At 45.1% G+C, this 19,863-nt stretch overlaps 1 protein-coding gene across 4 annotated transcripts in view; it reads left to right on the top strand.

Moving 5' to 3' along the window:
* Positions 1-18,883: 18,883 nt before the first annotated feature.
* Positions 18,884-19,863, top strand: part of LOC144607475 (abl interactor 1-like) — a 41,116-nt gene continuing 40,136 nt past the window's right edge. For all 4 annotated transcript variants that reach the window (XM_078424335.1, XM_078424337.1, XM_078424339.1 and 1 more), the window contains exon 1: positions 18,884-19,027. In XM_078424335.1, the coding sequence (XP_078280461.1) occupies positions 18,890-19,027 (138 nt within the window). In that variant the 5' untranslated portion in view covers positions 18,884-18,889. The remainder of the gene's footprint in view (positions 19,028-19,863) is intronic.

The raw sequence follows: 19,863 nt of genomic DNA on the forward strand, positions 1-19,863 counted from the left end.
CTCAATCCACACATTGATTGACACAGTATTGAACACTACTCTATATCCGAGGAAGCAATTAATTGAATTTTTGTCCACGCACCATTAAGGAATGCTGGAAAGAGTTTTTTTTTGTTGTTGCTTGATTCAACCTGAAATAAATAGCCAAGGAGTGCTTAAGAATATTGCATATTGCTATGGCAATTGCTTATTATTGTCACACGTACCTACAGTGAAAAGCCTTCCTTTGTGGGCTATCCAGTCAAATCAAGAGTGATTTATTGTCATGTGTCCAGAAATGGAACAATGAGCTTCTTCCCTGTAGCACACATGGCACACGAGAGCAGTACTCACTCAGTACATATAATGAACACCAAAAAGCAGTTAAATACATTTAAATAAATATATACTGCAATAACAATACCAAAACAGACAATGAAATTCTTACTCACAGCAGCACACGTTTGTGAACACAGTACTCAATAGAAAATATAACGCATAAACAAAAAAATGCAATAAAAAAGAATAATATTGTGTAAAAACAAAACAAAGCCTAAAGTCCCCAGTGAAACCAAGGCAGTTTATAGTTTAGTTGTAGTTCATAGCAGAAATAGGGGTGTTGGTATCTGTATCTTGACGTATAATCACCATCATTGGTTGTTTCATACCTTAGGAGAGTCATGTGTCAAGTCACAATTAAATATTAAATTGGGCCTTAAAGGTCAAAGTCTTAATATCGATTGTTTCCAACTTGGTCTTGAAGGTCTTAACATCGTCCTCAGCTTCCTATTAACCCTCAGGCTGCTCAGCTTCCTCGGTCCTCCTCATAGGCCTTGCTCTGGATCAGCCTGTTGTGCCTGTTGTGACGTTTTGATCTGCCAGCCTGCGGTAGCCGGCTAACTTCTCCGGGCTCTATGCTCCTTCGCTCCTGCCTGGCATGGCACTGAAGTACTTCGCTGCGAGGCTGCTCCAGCTCAACAACCACTCCACTCCGCCATGCATCTCTGCCATCATCAACCACGGACTTCTACGACGACCCAGATACATCCACAGAGGCTCCGGTCACAAGTTTGTTTACTCCCAGACCGGTCACTCCATCCCTGCACTCTGGTCAGCTGATCGGACTTCCACTCGTCCATTACGTCATCACAATAACGCACACGAGCGTGCCCCCTGTCTACAAGCCCTGGCTAAATCACCCATGTCCATCCACACCACACAAAGCAACATGAAGCTCACTCTGTTCAATATCCGGTCCCTCAACAATAAAAGCCACATTCTGACTGACTTCATCCTGGAAAATAAACTGGACTTCCTCTGTCTGACAGAAACCTGGCAACAACCTCTGGACTACCTCTCACTCAACCTCACTACACCCAACGGATACTCCTACATCAATAAACCACGCTTGGAAGGCCGAGGTGGTGGGATTGCCGTAATTCACCGACAGGACTTCAAGATCAACCTCATCTCCATCTCACCTGCTCCTTCATTTGAACACCTGGCTTTCAAACTCTCTGGCAACACACAATTAGTCATGGCAATTGTCTACCGCCCTCCCAAACCACACTCATCATTCCTTTCTGACTTCTCTGACTTTCTGACCCAGTTCTGTTCTCTCTCCCCCTCAATCCTCTTCCTCGGTGATTTCAACATCCATATGGACTCCACTGACTCCACAATAACCGCTGACTTCACTGAAATACTCAACTGCTTTAACCTCACTCAACACGTCAATTTTCCCCACCCATAACCGTGGGCACATTCTGGACCTTGTCTGCTCCACTGGACTAAATCTACATCACCTCTCTGGCTCCGATCCCACCCTCTCTGATCACTTAGCCATCACCATGTCTGTCAACATTCCCACCCCAGCTCCAAGGCAAAAACGCAAAATCAACTTCCGTAAGCTGAACTCTGTTTCACCTACCTCGCTCTCATCCTCCCTCTCTGAAATAATGTCCGCCTCTCCCTTCGTTGACCTCCACAGCCCCTCTGACCTCACTGACTACTACAACCACACTCTCTCCTCCTGCCTCGACCAGCTTGCACCTATAAAAACCAAAACAGTTTCCTTCACCCACTCTGCTCCCTGGTTTACCCCTGAACTCCGCATGATGAAAACTCATGCCCGCCAACTTGAAAGACTCCGCAACAAAACAGGTCTCACAATTCACTCCCAAGCCTACAAAGCCCACCTGCAGCACTACAAAGATGCCCTCTCCCGTGCCCACTCCACCTACTACTCTCAAATAATTCACTCTGGCTCCGGAAACCCCAAAACACTCTTCTCTACAATAAACAAACTCCTCAGCCCCCTGAACACCATCTCCCAATCATTCACAGTTGACAAATGCACCACTTTCCTTTCATTCTTCCAAAGCAAAATAGACAGCGTTTACAGCACCTTAACCACCAACGCACCTGCTCCCCCTCAAACCACCTGCCCCCCCTTATCCTGTCAACCCCTGCCTCAGTTCTCCCCAGTCTCCACCACCGACCTCTCTGACCTCTTCACAGGAATAAAAACTGCCACCTGCTCTCTGGACCCCATCCCCTCCAGCTTTGTCAAGGCCTGCCTTCCTGCTCTCTCTCCACTTATCACTGCAACAATAAACTCCTCCCTGTCCACTGGCATCGTCCCGCCATCCCTCAAAATCACTGCTGTCACCCCCATTCTGAAAAAACCTGGTCTCAACCCTGACACCCCAAACAACTTCAGACCAATCTCCAACCTACCCTTTCTGTCCAAAGTTTTGGAACGTGCTGTAGCTTCCCAACTCAAATACCACCTCTCTACCAATAACCTGTGTGAAACTTTCCAATCCGGATTCCGCTCCAACCACTGTACTGAAACTGCGCTCCTCAAAATCACAAACGACCTTTTCCTCTCCTCCGACGCTGGCAACCTCAACATCCTCATCCTACTTGACCTCAGCGCCGCCTTTGACACCATAAATCACTCCATTCTCCTCACCCGACTTGAAACCTCCTTTAACATCACCGGCACAGCCCTATCCTGGTTCAAATCTTACCTCTCTGACAGGCACCAGTTCATGTCCATTAACAACTGTAAATCCCCCACCGCTCCCCTCCCCCAAGGTGTCCCCCAAGGCTCAGTCCTTGGCCCCCTCCTCTTCATCCTCTACCTGTTCCCCCTTGGTCAATTAATCCGCCGTCATGGTCTCAACTTCCACTGCTTCGCCGATGATATCCAGCTCCACATCTCCACCAAGTCAATCTCCACCACCACACACTCTACACTGACAAACTGCATCACTGAAATAAAATCTTGGCTTCAATCAAAATTCCTCAAACTCAACTGCAACAAATCTGAAATCATCATCATTGGTCCAAAAACGCTCACCAAATCCACCCAAAACTTCATCCTCAATATTGATGGTCTCCCAGTATCCACCTCCCCTCACATCCGGAATCTTGGAATCATCTTTGATCAAACCCTCTCCTTCGACAAACACATCAAACACATCACAAAGACAGCCTTCTTCCACCTCAAAAACATTGCCCGTCTCCGTCCATGCCTCTCCTCCACAGCTGCAGAAACCCTCATCCACGCCTTCATCACCTCCCGTCTGGACTACTGCAACAGCCTCCTCTATGGCGCACCCTCAAAAATCATCAGTAAACTTCAATACATTCAAAACTCCGCTGCCCGTCTACTCACCCACACCCCGATCCGTGACCATATCACCCCCGTCCTTTACAAACTCCACTGGCTCCCCATCCCCCAGAGAATCCAGTACAAAATCCTCCTCATGACCTACAAAGCCCTCCATAACCTGGCCCCATCCTACCTGACCGACCTCCTCCACAGGCACACTCCCACCTGCACCCTCCGCTCTGCTGCTGCCAATCTCCTATCCCCCCACATCCGGACCAAACTCAGATCCTGGGGGGAACAGGGCTTTCTCCATCGCTGCTCCCACCCTATGGAACTCACTACCTCAAACCGTCAGAGACTCCTCCACACTCACCACATTCAAAACATCACTGAAATCTCACCTGTTCAGTACTGCCTTCAACCACTGAAGGTCACCCCACCTTCTGTCACCTTTCTCTGTTCGTTTACTTATTTATCTATTTATTCACTTCCCTATGTTCTCTAAATCCCTGTAAAGCGTCTTTGAGTATATGAAAAGCGCTATATAAATGTAATGTATTATTATTATTATTATTATGGTGGAGATGATTTCATTCGTGAATTGTCTTTGGGTACAGTGAATACCTATAACAATCTTTACTTGTTAGGATGATGTTGTATTTGAAAACCCCCGATTGCCTGGTCTTTGGTTGTCTGGATGAATTTGCAGATTGAAGATGACTCTTGATGTTACAGTCATACAGCACATAAACAAGCCCTTTGGCCCACTAGGGCCATTTCTTCACCCATTTTGATTGTATCTATATTAATCCCATTTAAACCTTCCCTGATAGCAGTAGGGGGGGGGGGGGGGGGAATAAACTCAGTTTACCGACCCACCCCACACTTTAACTCAATGATAATCCCACTCGATTGTGCTCCTGTGCACAGTCAGGTCAGACCAAGGGAGCAAATATAAAGAGGCCACCATGAATACAGTATCCTTCAGGTAGACTAAGGAGCACCAAAATTTATTCACAAAATGCTGGAGTAACTCAGCAGGTCAGGCAGCATCTCGGGAGAGAAGGAATGGGTGACGTTTCAGGTCTCGAAACGTGAATAAATACCTTCGATTTGTACCAGCATCTGCAGTTATTTTCTTACAAAGGAGCACCAAAAAATGTATTTGCTTAATGGCGTTTTACTGTTCTGTGAAAATAATTCTGTTTTCTTCCCAGATTAAAGGTCATTTACCCAACCTATCGTCTCTATTTAATTTTCCCAAAATGCTGATTATTTCCAACAATTAGTTCTCAGAATTGTGCCAAAAGATTAGATTTCCCTGATACACTGCAAGGGAACTTTGTTTAACATTAAAAGCAAATCAGAAGTCATCAAGCAAAACAATCAAATGTCAGTACATCCTTGCATTACGAAACTGCAATCATGGGTTTAGGGCATTTGATAAATGTAAGCACCATCCCCATGTGTCTTGCAGCCACTGCTGCTTTTATATATATATACGTATATATGGACATACGTCCATATGTATGTGTGTGTGTGTATATATATATATATATATTTGTACATATTTTTATATATATACACACACACACACATACATATGGATGTATATGTCAAGTCAAGTCAAGTCAATTTTATTTGTATAGCACATTTAAAAACAACCCACGTTGACCAAAGTGCTGTACATCTGATTAGGTTCCAATGGGAAAAAAAATGAAACATACAGTAGCACGCAAACAGTTCACAGCGCCTCCTCAATGAGCCTCAAACGCTAGGGAGTAGAAATAGGTTTTGAGCCTGGACTTAAAGGAGTCGATGGAGGGGGCAGTTCTGATGGGGAGAGGGATGCTGTTCCACAGTCTAGGAGCTGCAACCGCAAAAGCGCGGTCACCCCTGAGCTTAAGCCTAGACCGCGGGATAGTGAGTAGCCCCAAGTCGGCCGACCTGAGGGACCTGGAGTTAGAGAGGGGGTTAGAAGATTTTTGATGTAGGGGGGGGGAGTGTCCATGTGTGTGTGTGTGTGTATGTCAATGTAATGGAGGTCGGTTTGCGCAATGGTCTGGGTTACGTCCACAGGTCTCTGGAATTTCTTGCGGCCTTGAATGGAGCTGTTCCTTGTTGGGGACATGCCAAACTTCCTCAGCCTTCTAAGGAAGTAGTGGCCTTGGTATTCTTTCTTGTTTCAACCTGACTGGTCCAGGACAAATTGCTGGTGATACTTACTCCTTCGAACTTGAAGCGTTCAACCATCTCTACTTTGGCGCTGTCAATTTATATGCAGGTGACTAATGAGTTCTGTGTACAAAAATGTCACCATCACTTGTGCTGTAACATCACAATATGGAGAATCATAGCGTCCAAATTTCTCATTTTTTATACACACTGAACATTTTAAAATATTCATTTATTATGTTGTTTACAGCATACTATGTTTACATTTTCTGTTGTGCTGCTGCAAGTAAGAATTTAATTGTTCTATCTGGGACATATGACAATAAAACACTCTTGGCTCTTTTGCAAGATTACAGCAGCAGCAATGTCATTTGCACACTGAAGTGTGAGAATTGGTCACCCTGATAGTGATCTGACTGCCTTGGCGATGAGGGGAGAGGTTGAGGGGAGGGGAGAGGTTGAGGGGAGGGGAGAGGTTGAGGGGAGGGGAGAGGTTGAGGGGAGGGGAGAGGTTGAGGGGAGGGGAGAGGTTGAGGGGAGGGGAGAGGTTGAGGGGAGGGGAGAGGTTGAGGGGAGGGGAGAGGTTGAGGGGAGGGGAGAGGTTGAGGGGAGGGGAGAGGTTGAGGGGAGGGGAGAGGTTGAGGGGAGGGGAGAGGTTGAGGGGAGGGGAGAGGTTGAGGGGAGGGGAGAGGTTGAGGGGAGGGGAGAGGTTGAGGGGAGGGGAGAGGTTGAGGGGAGGGGAGAGGTTGAGGGGAGGGGAGAGGTTGAGGGGAGGGGAGAGGTTGAGGGGAGGGGGTGGTATTGGCACATTGGTCTCCTGGGACAGAGATCTCAGTCTTTGATAGCCACAAGTGCCGCATGGCCAGGGGCCCCACAAACAGTTGCAGTGTTGAGATCGCAATTCAAGAGGCACTGTCACTGTCAGATCACAGGAGCTTCAATCGGCTTGAATCAATCTGATTGAAGCTTCAAAGGCTTACAGGCCATGAATGCAGGCGGTGATGTTAACTGATAAAATGATATTCCAGGGAATGCTTTAAGTCACACATAGTTTCCCATCGCAAGTACTGACCTCCCCAGCATCAGAGTGATCGATCGGAGACACTGCCTCAAAAAAGGGCAGCCAATATCCAACCAACCTCAACCCCGGCCATGCTCTCGTTTCAGTCCGGCCATTGGGAAGAAGGTATAGGAATCTGAAAACAGTGAGCACCAAGAACGGCTTCTCCCGTTCAAGGCCGCAAGAAATTCCAAGGAGCTGTGGACGTAACCCAGACCATCGCGCAAACCGACCTCCATTACATTTACTCCATCTACACTTCACACAGCCTCGGTAAGGCCAGCAGCATAATGAAGGACGAGTGTCACCCCTGTCACTCCCTCTTTCCCCCTCTCCCATCAGGCAAGAAGTAAAGATGTGTGAAAGTGCTCACCTCCAAAATTCTTCCCAGCTGTTATCAGGCAACTGAACCATCCTATCACCAACTAGAGAGTGGCCCTGAGCTACCGTCTATCTCATTGGAGCCCCTCAGACTATCTTTAATTGGACTTTACTGAACTTTATCTCCAATTAAACATTATCCCGTCTCTGTATACTGGATGACTTGATAGTAATCATGTACAGTCCTTTCACTGACTGGATAGTGTGCAACAAAAAAGTTTTTTTTAACTGTACCTCAGTACACATGATAATAATAATAAACTAACTACCAAACTAGCAAATGAAAGGTTTTTGACATTGATTGAAAATCATTCAGTATATGATTCTGAAAGTAGTCATAAATCAAGAGTGTTTAACTGTCATATGTACCGACAATGGAACAACAAAATTCTTACTTGCAGCAGCATAACAGTCTGGAAACACAGTACACACTGTGACTGCACCCCCTCTCTTGGATGCCACTCTGATCCCTATCACTGGCGGGAGAGTCAGGAGAGGCCAATCCCCAGCATCATTGGTGTGAAGGAAAATAGCTGCAGATGCTGGTACAAATTGAAGGTATCCCAAAAAGCTGGAATAACTCAGCGGGTCAGGCAGCATCTCAGGAGAGAAGGAATGGGTGACGTTTCAGGTCGAGACCCTTCTCAGGAAACGTCTCAACCTGAACCATCACCCATTCCTTCTCTCCTGGGATGCTGCCTGACCCGTTGAGTTATTCCAGCTTTTTGTGATACCCAGCATCATTGGTATCAGCTGGATCCAATTAGCTGACATCAGATTGGCCCACCTGAACCTCGTCAGCCTACTCCTTATAAAACCCAGATGGGGAAGGGTGCCTCGCTGCTGACGGTGTTTCTCTGTTGTTGGTTTGACAGGGCCACTGGAATAAACATGAGCCCACCAGTGCCACTTTGCAGCCAAGACTGGGCTGCTGGGAAGAAGCCCTAGACAGCTAGCTGACTGCTGAGACTGAGTGGCCTGAGGGCAAGCCTGAGATGCTAGTGCCTCTTCCGCCCATGGACAATGAGGGACTGCATCCACACACTGAGACTGCACCCCTTCCTGCAATATGCATAAAAAATAGGCACAAATGTATTTTATCTCATGCAACCTCTCAGTTAGGAAATCATTAAATGAATGCAGCACTGAGTTTATGATGCGTTGTTAACAAGCAATCCAACATTCTTTTCCTGGCTTTTCCCCTCCAGGCCTGAAATGTTTTAGACAATAGACAATAGACAATAGGTGCAGGAGTAGGCCATTCAGCCCTTCGAGCCAGCACCGCCATTCAATGCGATCATGGCTGATCACTCTCAATCAGTACCCCGTTCCTGCCTTCTCCCCATACCCCCTCACTCCGCTATCCTTAAGAGCTCTATCCAGCTCTCTCTTGAAAGCATCCAACGAACTGGCCTCCACTGCCTTCTGAGGCAGAGAATTCCACACCTTCACCACCCTCTGACTGAAAAAGTTCTTCCTCATCTCCGTTCTAAATGGCCTACCCCTTATTCTCAAACTGTGGCCCCTTGTTCTGGACTCCCCCAACATTTTGCCTGTTTGAATCTGTTTTTTTTTTAGTTTTGCGCTCCAGGTTATAAGTAGTGGTGAGAATGGTTTTACTTTCATGCATCCTGTGTTTCTGTTTCCAATCATATTGCAAAGATGATCGCCAATTTACTTTTTAAAAGTGGTGAACACTGCCCAGTCTATCACGGGTACTACTCAGGATCTGCAAGAGGTACTGCCTCAAAAAGGCAGCCAGTATCATCAAGAGGCCAACAACCCTGGTCGCGACGGTACAAGACCCTGAATTAAATTGAACTGAATTGAAAATTATTTGTCATTCAAAACAAGTTTGAACGAAATTTAGTTACCATGCAGTCACAACACTAAAAAAGCAACAAAAACACACAACTACATAATTCAACACAAGCACCCATCACAGTGACTCTCCTCCAGGCACCTCCACACTGTGATGGAAGGTAAAAAAGAAAGTCTTATCTCCTTCTTGCTTCTTCACCCGTGGTCAGGCGGTCAAAACTGGTGCGTCGAGGCGACCGAGGCTCCGTACACTGATGCCCCCGACGGGCGATGGAAGATCTCGCGGCCGATTTTAAGCCGCGCCGGACGATGAAAAGTCCCTCGAACGGGCCGACCCAAGGCCCACGATTCTGGGCGGACGAAGACACTGCCGCTGGAGTCCCTGAAACTCGGTCGCCAACCAGGGACCCGCGAGCTCCCGACGCCGCAGTTCCCGAGGACACAAAAATGCAGAACAAAGCCCAAAATCCTGAGTATAATCAAGCCAGTTCATAGTTCGTAATTTAGTTGGAGTTCAAAGCGTTCAATAGCCTGATGGTTATTGGGCAGAAGCTGTTTCTGGACCTGGACGTTACACTTTTAGACAATAGACATTAGATAATAGGTGCAGGAGTAGGCCATTCGGCCCTTCGAGCAAGCACCACCATTCAATGTGATCATGGCTGATCATTCTCAATCAGTACCCCATTCCTGCCTTCTCCCCATACCCTCTGACTCTGCTATCCTTAAGAGCTCTATCTAGCTCTCTCTTGAATGCATTCAGAGAATTGGCCTCCACAACCTTCTGAGGCAGAGAATTCCACAGATTTGGAAGATGCTATGAGGTTGCAGGGTGACTTGGACAGGTTGTGTGAGTGGGCGGATGCATGGCAGATGCAGTTTAATGTGGATAAGTGTGAGGTTATCCACTTTGGTGGTAAGAATAGGAAGGTAGATTATTATCTGAATGGTGTCAAGTTAGGAAAAGGGGACGTACAACGAGATCTGGGTGTCCTAGTGCATCAGTCACTGAAAGGAAGCATGCAAGTACAGCAGGCAATGAAGAAAGCCAATGGAATGTTGGCCTTCGTAACAAAAGGAGTTGAGTATAGGAGTAAAGAGGTCCTTCTGCAGTTGTACAGGGCCCTAGTGAGACCGCATCTGGAGTACTGTGTGCAGTTTTGGTCTCCAAATTTGAGGAAGGATATTCTTGCTATTGAGGGCGTGCAGCATAGGTTTACTAGGTTAATTCCAGGAATGGCGGATCTGTCATATGTTGAAAGACTGGAGCGACTAGGCTTGTATACAATGGAATTTAGAAGGATGAGAGGGAATCTTATCGAAACATATAAGATTATTAAGGGGTTGGACACGTTAGAGGCAAGAAACATGTTCCCAATGTTGGGGGAGTCCAGAACCAGGGGCCACAGTTTAAGAATAAGGGGTAGGCCATTTAGAACGAAGATGAGGAAAACCTTTTCAGTCAGAGAGTTGTAAATCTGTGGAATTCTCTGCCTCAGAAGGCAGTGGAGGCCAATTCTCTGAATGCATTCAAGAGAGAGCTAGATAGAGCTTTTAAGGATAGCGGAGTCAGGGGGTATGGGGAGAAGGCAGGAACGGGGTACTGATTGAGAATGATCAGCCATGATCACATTGAATGGAGGTGCTGGTTCGAAGGGCCGAATGGCCTACTCCTGCACCTATTGTCTATTGTCTATTGTCTAAAAGTGTAACGTCCAGGTTCAGAAACAGCTTCTGACCAACAACCATCAGGCTATTGAACGCTTTGAACTCCAACTAAATTACGAACTGTGAACTGCCTTGATTATACTAGGGGCTTTGGGCTTGTTCTGCATTTTGCAGAAATTAGGTTCTTTTTTAAATTTATGGAACTTTTTTTGTTTGTTTATTAAATAATCCATTGAGTAGTATTTTACAAACCTGTTGAGCTGCTTCAAATAAGAATTTCATTGTTCCATTTCGGTGCATATGACAATAAAACTCACTCTTGACTCTTCATCTTTGTTTTCCAGCTAGCGCCCACAATATTTGCATCTTTTCATCTCAACAGGAAAACGTTTTGAATGGCAGTATCTTCTTATTTTCCTGTCTGCAGATTTCAGCCCTGAGTCTGGGTTGCAGTGACTGGTTACAGGAAACACTGTCAATCTGCGCGGTTACATGTTGCAAAGCAGAGTGGAATAGCCGCGGCTAGAAATGGTCAAATTATGGATACATCGCAGATGTAAGTGTGAGACTGGCCACAGCAAGGGGCAGTGATTCTGCATGGTAAAGGGTGCAAGGTGGCTTGGCATGTCATATTCAGAAAGAGATTGCAAAAAGCCACCATCATTTCTAAATCAATTGGAACTGCTGGGGTTGGTATCGTGGAGGAAGAAGTATTGTTACTTACTTTTAATTTAGATTAGTTTAGTTCAGAGATACAGCACGGAAATAGGCCCCTCTATTTGTTTCATGGGCCGGTAAGAAATCTTCTGTCTCTACCTTCTGTTGTTAGTGTTAGGTTTGAGTTATTTTTTAGTTTTAGTTTAGTTTAGAGATTCAGCGCGGAAATAGGCCCTTCGGCTCACCGAGTCCGCGCCGACCAGGGATCATCGCAAACTAACAACATCCTGCACACACAGGGGACCATTTACATTTATACCAAGACAATTAACCTACAAGCCTGTACGTCTCTGGAGTGTGGGAGGACACCGGGGATCCCGGCGCAAACCCACGCAGGTCACGGGGAGAGCGTACAAACTCTGTACAGACAAGCACCCGTAGTCAGGATCGAACCCTGGTCCCTGACACTGTAAGGCAGCAACTCTCCCACTGTGCCACCGTGCTGCCTAGTTCTCATGACCACGAAAATAAAAATAAGAAAGTCACACACAGAAAGCTCAAACAACCCCTGCCACATTGTATGAGATAGTCCTGGCTGATCTGGAAGATTAAGATGCACAACTCTACTGTGACTTGGCATTGAGGATTGAGAATTGGCCTTTGTGGTGGGTTAGGGTGAAAGGCTGTTATTCTGGCTGGGGGTCTGTGACTAGTGGAGTTCATAAGGATCTGTGATGGGGCTTCTGTTCTTTGTGATATACTTGTGATATACTTGGACATAAATGTAGATGGGTTTATTCACAAAATGCTGGAGTAATTCAGCAGGTCAGGCAGCATCTCAGGAGAGAAGGAATGGGTGACGTTTCGGGTCGAGACCCTTCTTCAGACTGATGTCAGGGGGGCGGGACAAAGGAAGGATATAGGTGGAGACAGGAAGATAGAGGGAGATCTGGGGAGGGGAAGAGAGGGACAGAGGAACTATCTAAAGTTGGAGAAGTCGATGTTCGTACCACTGGGCTGCAAGCTGCCCAGGCGAAATATGAGGTCCCCCATTCCTTCTCTCCTGAGATGCTGCCTGACCTGCTGAGTTACTCCAGCATTTTGTGAATAAACACCTACGATTTGTACCAGCATCTGCAGTTATTTTCTTATACTAAAAGTAGATGGGTTGGTTAATAAGTTTGCAGATGACACCAGGATTGCTGGAGTGGGAAAGGCTGTCAAAGTATAGATCAGATCCGGAAATGGGCGGAGAAATGGCAGATGGAATTTAATCCAAGTGCGTGTGCGGGATTATACTTTGGAAGGTCGACTGTAAGGGTAAAGTATACTATGAATGGCTGGGCAACTTTTTACACAGAAGTGGCAAGTGCTAGGAGTGTGCTGGCAGGGCTGGTGGTGGAGGCAGCTATGATAGTAGCATTGGGGAGGCTTTTAGATAGGCACATGCTTAAGCAGGGAATGGAGAGATATGGATCGTGTGCAGGTAAACGAGTTTACTTTTCCTGGCATCATGTTTGCCGCATCATTGTGGGCTGCAGGGCCTGTTCCTGTGCAGTACTGTCTATTTTCTAATTTCTAACGTCATCATGGACTTCCTGCGTCAGCATTTCCAGAGGCCAATGTGCAGTGTTTTACATAGTGAGCTTCCTCATCACTTCCCAGCACAAGAATTGCTGAATCCTTCATAAGCCAGGGTTACTTCTGGGCAATTTTACACCATTTCTACATTGGACAGATAATGTAATCACGCAAGGCTTGTTGTTCAGTCACGTGATCTAATTTATCTTTGTATGTTTTGTCCCATGTGACTTGGAGCTTCCTCATTTGAAATGTTGAAAGTCCTCCAATTAGACTATGTTGACATACATGTGCATATTTTCAGTCTGAATAATTACTGCAAGACGGATCACTTACAAAGTTGCCTCTATTAAAGACCAGATATGTAATTAGGTGGTCGAAATCGGAATTGTTGAAAATATTTAGCTCTAGAAATGGGAAAGTCCCTAAAGTCTTGGAACCCTACTTAATGAACAATCTTATTAAAAGCTGAAATCTTGATTAGTAAATTGTATTCATGTTCTCCAAAATGGACAAATTGCCCAGTTTTGATTTTTTTAAAAATGCTGGAAGAACTCAGTGGGCCGAGCAGTATCTGTAGAGGGAATAGACAGATGATGTATCGGATCAGGACCCTTCTTCAGACTCACTGACTTTTTACCTCCACAGATGCTAACTGACCCACTGCGTTCTTCCGGCATTTTGTTTTTTACTCAAGCGTCCAGCATCTGCAATTTCTTGATTTTGATATTATAACATTAGATCTTCCTCTGCAATAATATTGAGTCATGATACCTTGCCCAGCATTGGCCTTCCCTTCATATCGAAGGATATATTAAAATAGAGGCACAACAACAAAAGTTTGGATGATAGTTTCCTGAGAATCCCCAGAATTAACGGACGTCCTTTTAGGAAGGAGATGAGGAGAAATTTCTTTAGTCTGAGGGTGGAATTCTTTGCCACAGAAGCCTGTGGAGGCCAAGTCAGTGGATATTTTTAAGGCAGAGATAGATAGATTCTTAATTAGTACAGGTGTCAGAGGTTATGGGGAGAAGGCAGGAGAATGGGGTTAGGGGGGGAGAGATGGATCAGCCATGTTTGAATGATGGAGTGGACTTGATGGGCCAAATGACCTAATTCTACTCCTATCCCTTATGACCTGAGCTGTGGAAACAGATACAATTACAACTTCTAAAAGACACTTGGACAGATATATGATTGGGAAGTGTTTAGTGGTCTGTGGTCCAACTGGGCAAACAGAACTAGCCCAGTATGCCAACTTGCTCACCATGTACTTGTTGGGCCATAGTGCCTCTTTGCATGCTCTACAGCTCTATGACTATATGACTATGAGAATTAGTCCCATAAGGAGAGATTAAGCACATTGGGCTTCAACTATCGCGAGCTTAGAAAATTGACAGATATATCTTATGAAAATGTACCAAATTCTTACAGGACTTTACAGGTTTAATGCTGGGATAATATTCCCCCCAGTTGGCTAAGTGTGTAGAACCAAGGAAAGCAGTATCAAAATAAGAGGTCAGCCATTCAGAACTGAGCTGCGAAGTAATTTGTTACCAAGAGGGTAGTGAATCTGGAATTCTCTCTCCAGGAAGTTTGTGGAGGTTCAGTTACTGAATATATTTCCAACAAAGATCAATTATTGATATTAGGGTATCAAGGGTTATGTGGTTAGTGCAGGAAAGTACTAAGGTAAAAGCTTGGCTGTAATCTTACTGAATGCTGGAGAGGGAATTGGCCACTCCTGCTCCTATGTCTTATGTTCTTTAGAAAGGATGAAGGAACAAGTAATTCAGAAATTTGGACACACAAGGTATTGCAGATGCTGGAATCTTCAGCAAAACCCAAAGTACTCATGGGCAGTACGGTGGCGCAGCAGTAGAGTTGCTTCCTTGCAGTGCCAGTGACCCGGGTTCGATCCTGACCTCGGGTGCTTGTCTGTACCGAGTTTGAACGTTCTTCCCGTGACCTGCGTGGGTTTTCTCCAGGATCTCCAGTTTCCTGCCACATTCCAAAGACGTCCAGGTTTGTGAGTTAATTGTCTTGGTATAATTGTAGAGTATTTGTAGGATAGTGTTAGTGTGTGGGGATCGCTGGTTAGCGTGGTGAACTCGGTGGGCCAAAGCGCTGTATCTCTAAACTAAACTAAACTACTGATGACCTCAACGGGTCAGGCAGCATCTGTGGAGGGAATGGACGGACATTTCTTGGGTTTGTGATCCTTCTTCAGACTCGGAGATTTGCCTGATTGGCCCCAAGGATGGCTTACATCGGTAGAATGGAAAAAAACAGAGCTGTTCCCTGTGGCGTAGGGACGATTGAGAAGAGATTTGATAGATATTAGCATGGGTCCAGTCAAAGTAAGCAGGAACATCTCTCATTAGCAGGTTACAGATTTAGGTTATTTTGCTGAGGCAAGTGAGAACAAAGTTCTCCAAAAAAATGAGTGGTTTGGATTTGAATTAAAATAACTGTGATGGAAATGAATAAATAATTGAAATAAATAAGCTTTAGAGTTCTGGGGAAAAGAACTAGGAATGGGACAACCTAAACTGCTGCTCAAAAGAACTGGAAGAGATTAGATGGGCAGAATAGACTCTCTAGGAGGTGTATTCTTCTATGATTTATTTCGATAACTCTGAAACCTCACCGTACACCTTTATTGGCAGAACACAACCGAGCTTTGCAAAGTCTACAACTTTTGTTTGATAATCTGACAGGATGTGGGTGTGGGAGCATGAGGCCACAATGCTCGAGAACGGAGTGATGGGGGGGGGGGGGGGGGGGGGCGGTGGGGTGGGGGTTGAATTTATTGTGTTGCCTCTTGCTGCTGTTTAGTGACATTTTGTGTTCTATCTGGTTAGAAATTTGGCTGCAAAATGAAACTGTGACTCAATGATTTGGGATTAATATCCAAGTGGTATTTTATAATATTGAAAATACCTCATGATGCTTTAAAGGGGGAGGAGAAACTATTTATTTTCTGGTGGATTGGTAATGGAAATGTATTTCTTACTTTCTATTTGTAGTCCAAGGCATTCTCTTGAATATCGGAGGTTGAGGGGAGACTTGATAGAAGTATATAAATTTATGAGAGGCGTAGATAGGGTAGACAGTCAGAACCTTTTTCCCCCAGGGTGGAAGTGTCCAACGATAGAGGGCACAGCTATAAGGTGAGAGGGGGAAATTTAACGGAGATGTGCGGGGGACGTTTTTCTCTACAGAGAGTAGTGGGGGTCTGGAACGTACTACCAGGGGTGATGGTGGAGGCAGATAAGGCAGTGGTGCTTAAGAGACTTTTAGATAGGCACAGGGAAGTGCAGGGAATCGAGGAATATGGATCAATTATAGCCAGATGAGATCGGTTTAACTTGACATGTTGGGCACCGACATTGAGGGCCGAAGGGTCCATTCCTGTGCTGTACTGTTCCATGTTTTATATTCTAGGTTCTATTTAAGGTTAAGTTGAGCCAATTTACCCACATTTAGGAATCAATGTTATCTTTGGGTAACTGAGCAATAGATTATGTTTAATGCCTTATAGCTTTACTTTTTAACCAGAAAAAATAGAAATATTTTAACAACAGAATCATCTTTGCAAGACACCCTAAAGTCAAAATGAGAAAACAATATACAATGGGATTCCAATAATCTGGCATGAATTGTTTGGAAATCTTAAAGATCCAGGATTAGTCTTGCTCATTAGTCATAATGTGGGCTACCCGCTAATTGAAAACGTTGCCCCTGAGGTCCCTCTTAAATCTCTCCCCTCTCACCTTAAGCGCATGTCCTCTAGTTTTAGGATCATCTACCCTGGGTCCAGAGTGCATGCTGAATGCAGGATCATGGTCAGGTCAAGAATGGGGTTTAGGCTGGGGTCAGGACAGTGGGATGAATGTGTAGCTGGAACTGGCAGTATCATTTAGGACACCAGGGGTGAGGAACATGGGGACATTTGGTGGGGACCAGAGTACTTGGATATTTCAGAAGTCAGAATAAATTTATTGGCCAAGTATGTACACATACAAGAAATTTGACTTGGTGCTTTGCTCGCACATGGCAAAAACACGATATAAAGCAGACAATTAAAAATAAAACATTATAATTTAAACGTGAAAATAAAGTACCAGAGTAAAAAAAGGTTACAAACTTTTGGCTGTTGAGTGAAGCTTCTGCTCGTGGGAAGAAGCTGTTTTTATGTCTGGCTGTGGCGGCTTTGATAGTCCAGTCTCACCTCCCAGAGGGAAGTGCTTCAAAGAGTTTGTGACCAGGATGAGAGGGGTCTGAGATTATCTGACCCGCTCGCTTCCTGGCCCTTGCAATGGGGGGAAGGTTGCAGCCAACAACTTTCTCGGCTGATCAAACGATGCGCTGCAGCCTCCAGATGTCGTGCTTGGCGGCTGAGCCAAACCATACCATGATGGAGAAGGTGAGGACAGACTCTATGATGGTAGTGTAAAACTGCACCATCATTGTCTGGTCCATTCCTCAGCTGCCGCAGGAGATACATCCTCTGTTGGGCCTTTTTGACTGCGGAGTCGAAGGTGGCCTCCCATTTAAGGTCTCTGGAGATGATGGTTCCAAGGAACTTAAATGACTCCACAGTTGTGACTGTAGTGTTGTTGATGATGAGTGGGGGGGACAGGAAGCTCTCCTAAAGTCTACAATTAGTTCCACTGTCTTAAGAGCATTGAGCTGGTGTGATGGCACCAGGACGCCATCTGTGTCACTTCCTGTCTGTAGGCAGATTCCTCCCCATCCTAGATCAGTTCAATCAGGGTAGTGTCATCTGCAAACTTGAGAAGCTTCTGGTGCACTGGGAAGTTTGTTGTACTGTTGTGTAACATGTGAAAACAATAGAATAAAAATGTGTTTGTTCATTTATAAAAGTAACATTCAGGAGGGGGGGAGGGGGGTGGGGAGGAGGGTAGGGAGGAGGGAGGGGTGAGGAGGGGGGTGGGGAGGAGGAGGGGGGTGGGGAGGAGGAGGGGGTGGGGAGGAGGAGGGGGTGGGGAGGAGGAGGGGGTGGGGAGGAGGAGGGGGTGGGGAGGAGGAGGGGGTGGGGAGGAGGAGGGGGTGGGGAGGAGGAGGGGGGTGGGGAGGAGGAGGGTGGGGGGGAGGGGGGACGGGGTAGTGGGGGGGAAGAGGGTGCTGCACCAATGCAGGAGAGGTTTGGACTCAATGGGTCCACTTGGTCTAGTAGTCCTCTCATCCCTTCGTATCCATATATCTCCAAATACCTTTTTTAAAATTGTAATTGTATCAGTTTATATAGCTTCCTCTGACAGCTCATTCCAGATTGCCACTACCATCTGAATAAAAAGGTTGCCCTTGATGTTCCTCTCAGATCTCTCCCCTCTCACCTTAAGCCTATGCCCGCCAATTTTAGAATCCTCTCCCCTGGGAAACTGACTGCGAGTGACATAAAAATGGAGAAATAAATAGTTTAATCTTCTACTTTAAAACGAGATGCAGTATATCATATCATATCATATCATATATATACAGCCGGAAACAGGCCTTTTCGGCCCACCAAGTCCGTGCTGCCCAGCGATCCCCGTACATTAACACTATCCTACACCCACTAGGGACAATTTTTACATTTACCCAGCCAATTAACCTACATACCTGTACGTCTTTGGAAGTACAAAGAATAAACTTTCACAAGATTTTATTGGGTTTTAAAAAATAATTCTTCACCCCTTAAATACAGATATTCCATATTTTGTACATTTAACTTTAATAACATTTTTGCTGGAAGTTGAAACAAATCTAAAAATAGCTGACACAACTTCTTTAAATGGGCAATGCTTTTATATACACTGCAATTTTTTTTGTTGATGCAAAGCATGCCCACAATGCTTCTGATTGAAGGACGCAATAAATAGGCAGAGACTGGGGTAAAACCTCAACTTTAAAATCCGAGCACTCACTGTAAGAAGGAAATGAAACAGTCAGGCTGCAAAATGGCAGAAATTCAGAAATTACTTCAACAAGATATCCCGGCCGACAGACAAGTTCTGGTGGAAAACTACACAAAACTCCATCAGGTAGCAGAACACTGTGAAAATAACTATATACAGGTATGTGAATTAATTTAATGCACCATTTGTGATGATGACAGCCTTAACTACAGTTGCAGTACATTCACCACAGCATCGTTCAGCTGCTCCCTTCATGTATGTAGTCTCTCGTTCCGCACTAACTTTGTTATTACCTTGCTGTCATGCAGTTCTCTAAAAGGTAACACAAATTACTATTCTGGTTGCAGCATTTTTATACCACTACTAATTCAATGTTTGAAAATCTGTTTTCAAATACTCTAAGCTGATGAAAAAAAACCTGATATTTCAAGCATATATTTGAGAGATGGGATCTGAATGAAAAATTGACAGTCACTCTTTTTTTTGGATGTATTTATTGGACAGTGTCAGAAATTATTTACTCACTCGGAGAACTGGAAGTGTTAGGCAAGGTTTGCTGTGAGAATTTCAAACAGCGCTTGCAGACTTGTGTACTGATCTACCATATTTTGCACTGGAGTGCACTGCTTGCAAGGTTGGCAATTCTCAGCACAATTCTAGTTTCCGTACAGCTGTGTGCTTTGCATCTCAATATCTGCAGCTAATGAATGCACATGGCAAATTAATTCACTGCTCATTGAGTTGGCAGAAGTGCCCGGAGCATTAAAAGTTTGTGGCTTAGGATGAAGTGAATGTCTGGGTACCCAATAATAATTATTGCCATCAAATTTGCTGTAATGGTGCTGCACATAATGGTTAGATTGCACCATTATAGAAGACATTTCAGTCTGGTATGGACATTGGTTCTTTCAAAATTCATATTTTAATGGCATTTTTCTCTCACAGAAGTTTTTCAAGAAACCAGTGGGGCATAAATTATAGCAATTGTGGCCAAA

The sequence above is a fragment of the Rhinoraja longicauda genome, chromosome 29, assembly GCF_053455715.1.
Source record: "Rhinoraja longicauda isolate Sanriku21f chromosome 29, sRhiLon1.1, whole genome shotgun sequence".
Classification (NCBI taxonomy): Eukaryota; Metazoa; Chordata; class Chondrichthyes; order Rajiformes; family Arhynchobatidae; genus Rhinoraja; species Rhinoraja longicauda.